This window comes from Colobus angolensis, unplaced genomic scaffold (assembly GCF_000951035.1).
Source record: "Colobus angolensis palliatus isolate OR3802 unplaced genomic scaffold, Cang.pa_1.0 Scaffold102, whole genome shotgun sequence".
NCBI classification, from domain to species: domain Eukaryota; kingdom Metazoa; phylum Chordata; class Mammalia; order Primates; family Cercopithecidae; genus Colobus; species Colobus angolensis.
This window is the reverse complement of record NW_012111142.1, coordinates 3,892,129-3,901,184: the sequence shown is the minus strand read 5'-3', so window position 1 is coordinate 3,901,184 and position 9,056 is coordinate 3,892,129. Positions and strand designations below refer to the sequence as shown.

The 9,056-nt window shown below is 40.2% G+C and overlaps 1 protein-coding gene across 1 annotated transcript in view; it reads left to right on the top strand.

Moving 5' to 3' along the window:
- The window catches only part of INADL (InaD-like (Drosophila)), a 472,039-nt gene that overhangs the window by 155,010 nt on the left and 307,973 nt on the right, over positions 1-9,056 (top strand). The window contains exon 21 of the mRNA XM_011941560.1: positions 2,703-2,826. Within this exon, the coding sequence (XP_011796950.1) occupies positions 2,703-2,826 (124 nt within the window). The remainder of the gene's footprint in view (positions 1-2,702; positions 2,827-9,056) is intronic.

Sequence of the window (9,056 nt, the reverse complement as noted above, 5' to 3'; positions counted from 1 at the left end):
AGGAATTTAGAAGCAATTAGACTTCCCTGTTATCTAAAGCCAGCATCTGGTTACCAGGTTGCTTTCCCAAAAATGTATAACTAGCTAGAATTTCTATATATCTCCTGAATGCATGCGTATCGAAACTCATTGTGCAGCCTTTGCGGACATCAAGGCACCAACATGTCTACAAAGGTAATCATCTATCATGACCTGCAGAACGAATAGGATCCAAATTACCCTTAAGTTCCTGCTTTAACGTCTATGAATACTCCTAAGGAAAATCCACGGAGGCCCACTCAGTCCTCTCTTGCTGAAGTGCCCCACTGCAATGTTCTTTCTGTCTAATAAAACTTGACTTTGTAAGCCTGTGCTGTTGTCAGTAAATTCTCTTTACTACCTGCGTGCCAATCACTTTCTGTTGCTGGGTCTCTGCCACCTTGCCCAGCATTACCAAATTCATAACCTACTTTGGAAAGCTGGAAGTATTTTGTATACTGGCTTATGAATGATCCTTCTCTTATCATTGAAGTCTGACCACTTTACAGAAAAAGTAGACCATCTTGTTTTGGAAATTCCAGCAGTAAAGAATAACGTAGTGTTATTCACCTTAAATGAATTATGGTACATCCCTAAGGTGGCTATAAAATAGTCATTTAAATTTGTACTGATAAAATTTATTATTTTTATTATTTATTTATTTATAGAGACAGGGTCTAACTCTTTTGCCCAGGCTGGAGTGTCATGATCACAGCTCACTCCAGGCTCAGCCTCCCAGGCTCAGGCTGTCCTCCCATCTCAGCCTCCTAAGTAGCTGGGACTGCAGGCACACACCGCCATGCCTGGCTAATTTTTGTAATGTTTTTGTAGAGATGGGGTTTCACCATGTTGACAAGCTTGTCTCAAACTCCTGGCTTCAAGTGATCTACCCATTTTGGCCTCCCAAAGTGATGGGATTACAGGCATGAGCCGCTGCACCTGGCCGTAAAATTTTTTAAAATATGAAAAGATACTTAAAGTGAAAATATGATGTTTTCTGTCTTAGTCTGTTTGGCCTGCTATAACAAGATACCATTAACTGGGTAGCTTATAAACAAACAAACTTATTTCTCACAGTTATGAAGGCTGGGAAGTCCAAGATGAAGATGTCCACACATTTGGTGATGTTAGAGGCAGTAGGCGGACAAAGGCCTAGGCAGATAGGGAAGGGTCCCTGGAGAATCTCTGACCCCACCCACAAGTGTTTACACCAGATGTTTTGTACAGATAAGGGAACCTGCACAGGGAGTTTTGCCTAGGCATGCCCACAGCAGGCTGGAGACCCATGCACTCCACCCATGAATGGGGTGGAGCCACCAGGAATTTGTGTCTTATGCAGGGGAGGAGCCTGGCCTCTTCAGCTGGTGTGTGGTAGCCCAGGTATTCAATCTGGGATGTGAAAACCTGCTTGCAGGACCCCCTCTCTTTGCTGAGAGCTTTCTTTTTGCTTAAAAATTCCACCCTTCTCACTCTTCAATGTGTCCGTGTGCCTAATTCTTCCTGATCGTGAGACAAGAACCCAGATTAGCTGAGTTAAGGAGAAAAAAATTCTGCATCAGTGAGGGCCCCCTTTCTGGTTCATAAATGTCATCCTTTAGCTGTGTCCTCACAGGGTGAAAGAGTGGAATGAGCTCCTTTGGGCCTATTTTATTTATTTATTTATTTTTGAGACAGTGTCTCTCTCTCTGTCACTCAGGCAGAGTGCAATGGCCTGTTCTGAGCTCACTGCATCTTCTGCCTCCCAGATTCAAGCGATTCTCCTCAGCCTCCCAAGTAGCTGGGATTACAGCCATGCACCACCATGCCTGGCTAATTTTTATATTTTTAGTAGAGACAGGGTTTCCCCATGTTGGCTGGGCTGGTCTTGAATGCCTGGTTCAAGTGATCCACCTGCCTTGGTCTCCCAAAGTGCTGGGATTACAGGTGTGAGCCACCGCACCCGGCCTCTTGGGCCTATTTTATAAAGGCACTACCAATCCCATTCACCAGGGCTCTGCCCTCATAACCCTGTCACCCCACAAAAGTCCCCACCTCTAAATATCTTCACCTTGGGGGTTAGGATTTTAACATATGAATTTGCGAGGTCAGAGGGAACATAAATATTTTAGCATTCTGGAAGATTGTGACTTTGGAAAACCATAAAAGACATGTATATAAAAGCAAGATGGGAGGAAAATGCAGTTAAGTTATCGACAACACTTACCTGTAGGTTTTAGGTTTGGGTAGCTAGGTATTCACCAGGCAGAAAGAGTGCTAACAAATGCTTAGAGATATGAAAATTTATCACATATTTTGGAGTCAGCAAGGAAGCTATTTATCTGTAGATATCAGAGCAACACAATCCAGGAGGCTGTGTGTATCAGCAATTGACCTTGCTTGACTTGATAGATCTTTTATTCCTCTATCTTGGTAAATGTTTATTTAAATCCACTTATTAAGGCTTATAAGGCAGTTTTTTTGGTTAAAAATCTAGGACTTGGAATAAACAGATTTTGCTAGCCTATACTCTTGCAGATATTGTTACCAGAATTTGTTACTGCTTACCACAGTATAAACCATTACTTGAGAATACCTGTTTGCAAGGCCAGTTTTCCACTATCATTATTACTTGGCTTGAACAACTGTACAGTAATACATTTTTTTTCATAAAGTACTAATGCATTTCTATTTTTCCTCCTCTCAAGATGAAAGAAAATTTTGTCATGGAGTCCCTACCGTCTGTACCATCAACTGAAGGAAACAGTCAACAAGGCAGATTTGATGACCTGGAAAATCTTAATTCATTAGCAAAAAGTAGTCTGGATTTAGGTTTGTGGCTTTTGTTTCTCATAAACACAAATTACATTATTCTGCAAGCTTTTAGTTTTATGTTTGTATACATGAATTTTACATGTATTTTTATTCATTATGATGTTTTGAATTTACATCTGCTTATTAATTAATCTGCTTCAGAATACCTGAAAGAATAAACAAGCCTCAGATTTCAACTTAGAGTTTTCAGATTCTGTTTTCTGAGAGGGCTACATTTTCTCTGCCTCATGTTGCATTTTATTAGCAGTATGGATTGAAACTCAGACTAGAACCTTACGCCAAATCTGAAATAAGTTTCTACTAATATATATTAAAATCTCAGATGCTCTTAATATTGCTAGCTCATTTAATGGGACTGTTAAATATTAATAAAGAGAGGCATATTTTAAACATTTATGAAACATTTTTATAGCCATATATTACAGTCAATTTTAGCACATTAATAACTTAGTTTCCATTAAAGAATTCTAAAAGTATAGTGCCTCACCCTGCTGCCCCTCAATATCGATTCTTATATATGTTTGAAAACTTGACTTTAAAAAAGAATTTTTCTTCATCTAACACTAAAATATCGAATGTCATTATAAAATTGACATCCCTAGGGAGATTGTTAAATGCTTCCATAGCACTGGGATTTATAGAGCCATTGTTGAGGATTTATGCTGCCCTTCACTTGTTACGACTACTTGTAAGTCTTTCTCTGTGTTGTATAGTAATATGTTGTAAGGGTAGAGAGGGCTATAGAAAGTGATGTAACAGTTTTATATGAGATTAGGATTCTATTAAGTAAATTCTAAAAAATGGAATACTTAAGGGTAAAAATTGAAGGCATCTCTGAGATGATAACATACAGTTGTTTCCTGTGGGTCAAAACAGAGCATGGAAAAAAAAAAAAAAGTATGAATACTTAATTTTAAATATCTAAGATTAGATGAATCTATCCAAGTTTTCAAGATCATGACTAGGAGAAAAATGGGACTTACCAAAATAAAACTCTCCAGGTATATTGCTTTCTAAAATTTACCACATTTCTTGCAGTTCTCTATTAAATAGTTGGAGAAGATTTATAGCACACATGTTTCAGTAAATGAATAAATAGAACATATCTGTTTCATTACTATTAATGCTAAAGCAAACTTAGCACCATTTTGGACCAGATGAGTCTTTCGGTGGGGGTGAGGTACCCTGTGCATTGTAGGATGCTTAGCAGCGTCCCTGTCCTCTAACCCTAGATGCCAGTGGCACACCCTCTCCCAGTCATGATGAAAATGAAAATGTCTCCAGATGTTGCCAAATGTATACTGTATAAACCACTGGTTTATACTGTCAAGATCAAAAGAAATAGACTAGCTATGTGGGCTGGTGTTTGGGTGGAGGAGCAGTAGAATAAGAGGCAATTTTAGATTTATCTACAGAACAATGAATTTAGAAATAATTGTTGAGAACCTCTGCGTAAAGGGATATTCTTGACCTTTTGGTTAATCCAAAATTATGTATCTTTAAAAAGCATATAGTCTTCATGGGTTATGAAACTAAATATTTAAATTCAGATAATTAATAGTGTCATTACTGACATTATTGCACTGAGTAATATACTTAGTGTTACAAGATTTTGGAAGATTTCAGACAGAAGGTAGTTCTGTTTCCCAGTCTTGACTGCTCAAAGACTGGGTTATGCCATTTGCAAGTCCAAGGTGATTCTGTGTTATTGTCAAGACTCAGTGCACATGCTTACTTGCAGGCCTGTCTCTTACTACACACTAAGCTTCAGGGGAGTAAGGACTGTATCTGATTATGTTCACATAGCAGGTGCTCGAGAAATATTTGTTGAATGAGAAAATGATGTACTGCTCACGTGATTATTCAACAGCATATCAGCTCACTCCTTTTTTTTTTTTTTTTTCTGCCTTTTTTTTTTTTTTTTTTTTAGCTAGGTTTTTTTTTTTTTTTTTTTTTTTCCGGTTGCTAAGTTGTATAGTAACCCGATCTCTACTTTGGATTCTCCTTGCCTTTATTTTGTTATTCCATTCTTACGTCTCACGAAATTTAGACCTTTAGAAAATTTCCCCCATTCCTCTCCTATAAGCGTTAACTTCTGATATGGTTTGGCTCTGTGTCCCCACCCAAATCTCATGTTGAATTGTGATTCCCAACACTGGGGAAGGGACTTGGTGGGAGGTGATTGTATCATGAGGGCAGATTTCCCCCATCTGTTCTCATGATAGTGAGTTAATTTTCAAGAGATCTGATGGTTTAAAAGTCTGTGGCACTTCCTCCTTTGCACACGCTCTCTCTCTCCTACTGCCATGTGAAGACATGCAGTAGGATGAGATGCCATGTGAAGACATGCAGTAGGATGAGATGCCATGTGAAGACGTGCAGTAGGATGAGATGCCATGTGAAGACGTGCAGTAGGATGAGATGCCATGTGAAGACATGCTTCCCCTTCACCCTTCTGCTATGATTGTAAGTTTCCTGAGGCCTTCCTAGCCATGCCTTCTGTACAGCCTCTGGAACTGTGAGTCGATTAAACATGTTTTCTTTATAAATTACCCAGTCTCTGGTAGTTCTTTATGGCAGATGGCAGTGTGAGAATGGATTAATACAATTTAAATCCTAGAGCATTTATTTTTTTAAAATGTCCCTGTTTTTCTAACCTCTGTACCCCTGTTATGACCATTACCTGACAACTACAGAGGCCCTATAGGACTCAGTCTTTTTCGTGGGCTCCTGGGTTTCTCTGTGCACTTGGTGGACAGCTCTATAAAGTGTAACTGTGTGAAGTGCTGTGACAAGTGAGAAATGTGTGCCTGTGCACCAACAGGGTACATGGAGGAGGCAGTGGGGCAGAGGGCACAGGTAGCCTTTGTGTGGAGCAATTCATGAAGTTTTAAACTGCACCAATCTACGCAACTTAGTGGTGTAGTTTAATAGACTGCCTTTTCCAGTGTAGCTGGATGGGACATAGCTCTGTAAATAGAACCAGTTTTCTGTTCTGAAAACTCTGGTTTTAGGCCATTCCTGCCTGAGCGCCAGTCCTGTCCTGGTCCTTCCTTCTCAATGGGGGAGAGGCAGACATCAGCAAAGCTGGAACAGTGGGGCAGTGCTTTGATTGTTGTGTGGGAACGGATGCCCTAGTGGATGGGAACAAAGGGGAGTATGGAGATTGGGGAAAGGTAACTGAGACTTCCTTTAATCCCACCGAGCATGACAGTATTTTCACCCCATATCTACAACACTGCCAACTGATTGGACCCTAATTCCAAAGTTTCTAGATGAAATAAAAAGCAGAAGTGGTAATGAGTTTACTAGAAAATTTGTTCAAGATGAATGCATGGAAAGAGTTTCGGTGATGATTATAGGAAAAGTTTTAGGCTAGGTGTGGTGGCTCATACCTATAATTCTAGCACTTTGTGAGGGCAAGGCAGGAGGATCACTCGAGCCCAGGAGTTCTAGACCAGCCTGGGCAAATTAAAAAAAAAAAAAAAGTTTTAAAAGAGTATCCATATTGCTTAGTCAGAGGTCATTTGTGATTTTCTACTAAGGCAAGTACCCCAAATATACTATGAACTTACGGAATTTTTTTTTTTGAGATGGAGTCTGTCTCTGTCACCCATGCTGGAGCGCAGTGGTGCAATCTTGGCGCACCGCAACCTCCACCTCCCAGGTTCAAGTGATTCTCCTGCCTCAGCCTCCTGAGTAGCTGGGATTTCAGGCATGTGCTACCACACCCGGCTAATTTTTTTGTATTTTTAGTAGAGATGGGGTTTTACCATGTTGGCCAGGCTGGTCTTGAACTTCTGACCTCGTGATCCACCCACGTTGGCCTCCCAAAGTGTTGGGATTACAGGCGTGAGCCACCACACCCGGCTGAACTTACGGACTTAAGGAAGACATTTGATTCACAATTCATCATATTCTTACAAACATGATAAAAACAATGGGCTGATAACTTATAATGAATTACTGGGGTATATCCTATGAGTGATTAATGGGTTTATGCCTGCATAGGTACAGGTCTCTAATATAGGCCATAGGACTCTATGCACAGGTTGCCTTGGTTATTCTTTTTCTCAGGAAATGGGGTAATGGCACAGACGGCATGTTGGATAAATTCACACATTCCAGGAAATTGGGAAGGATTGTCAGTATGTTGGATGACAGAGCTAAGATCCAAAGTGACCTTGACGATCTAGAATGAAGGCCTCCATCAAATAAGATAAAATGTTTAAAAAGAAGAAGAAAAGTTTGAAGCTGTGCTGTTTGGACCCAAAATCTAACTGCCCACTTCTAAGATGGGAGAGATGTTGTTTGTAATTTGGTTTTTCTATCATTGCAGAGTTCTCCGGCACAGTGGGAACAAATAAGGCTCACAGGACTTAGGGTTTCAGAATTTTCTTTTTTTTTGGAGCCCAACTACTTCTGGGTCCCATTCTTTTGCTTGGTATATTGCTAAGTGCTTTTTGTAGTGGCAAATCAAAACATTGGTAAAATTCCATCTCTTTCATCAAGCCTCCTCCTCATGCTATTCCTCCTACCTAGAATGGTATTGCAGATTTTTATGGGACTGATTCCCTATCACCATCCAGGTTTTTGACTACTCCATCTATTTTTTTTTTTTTTCTTTTTCTTTTTATTCAGAGTCTCACTCTGTCACCCAGGCTGGAGTGCAGTGGCGTGATCTTGGCACACTGCAACCTCCACCTCCTGGGTTCAAGTTATTCTTCTGCCTCAGCCTCCCAGGTAGCTGGGATTACAGATGCACGCCACCACACCTGGCTAATTTATATTTTTAGTAGAGATGGGGTTTCATCATGTTGGCCAGGCTGGTCTCAAACTCCTGATGTCAAGTGATCCACCTGACTCAGCCTCCCAAAGTGCTGGGATTACAGGTGTGATCCCAGCACACCTGACGAGCTACTCACCTGTTTCTTTCTGTTCCCACCTGTTGCTTTATTTTCCCTCTTAGAACTTACCATGAGCTAAAATTGTGCTGTGTTCTTTCTGTATCTCTCTCCACTAGAATGTTAGCTCCCAGGAATAGGAACTTTGTCAGTTTTGTACATTTAGCTATCTCTAATGCCTAGAATAGTTCCTGGCAAGTAGAGGGTGCTTTATAAACATTTGTTAAGTGAATTTGTGAATGCGTGATTGAGGAACAGCCACAGAATGTTGGATACACTTAAAGGTATTTTTGTAGCTTCAGCTTCTTACCCCATTAGCCAAAGAAGTAAAATACTTAAGGTTTTGTGTCTTCTCACATTTATTTGATGGGAAACAAAACAAAATATAGAAGGTGCATTAGAACTTTTTTACTTTGTTACATTTTCTAGGTTAAGCTCTACCAGATATTTTTAAATCCTTGGAAGGTATGCAAACCAAAAATTAGATGTCCACAATCTTGATAAGAACATACACTTGATTTCTTACCATTTGGATAAAAGCTATGTTATTACTACTCAACCCAGTACAATAGTATTTTATCATCTTACACGTGTTTGAGCTTTCAGTCATACTTTAATCACATAATGTGTGATATTTTAAAATATTTTTTCTTCCAAGAACACAGTGTTCAAAGAAATACATTGCAGGAAAAACTGTTTTGGCCAGCACGGTGCCTCATGCCTGTAATCCCAACACTTTGGGAGGCCAAGGCAAGTGGATCACTTGAAGTCAGGAGTTCAAGACCACCCTGGCCAACATGACGAAACCCTGTCTCTACTAAAACTACAAAAATTAGCCGGGCATGGTGGCACACACCTGTAATCTCAGCTACTCAGGTGGCTGAGGCAGGAGAATCGCTTGAACCTGGGAGGCGGAGGTTGCAATGAGCCGAGATTGCACCACTGCACTCCAGCCTGGGTGACCAAGCGAGACCTTGTCTTGAAAATAAAATAAAATAAAGTAAAATAAAATAAAATCTATCTACAAGGTACTGTGCCATGCATTGGAAAACCTAAGGCACTATTTGTTGTTCTCTATATTCTAGAATTACAGACAGAGAAAAGCATCATGTTTGGAAGAGTTTAGCATACACGGCTCAGTGCAGAGTGAAGAATACATAAGGCAGGCAGCGGAGACATTCAGAAGAGTCCAGCTATGGGGACCTTGTGTGCTGGGGAGGACCTTGAATTTGACCTGTCTGCTCAGAAGCCTTATCCTGGGGCCTATGGGGGCAGCTTCACAGGATCCATGAACCACAGTTAAAACATTTTTTTTTTTTTTTT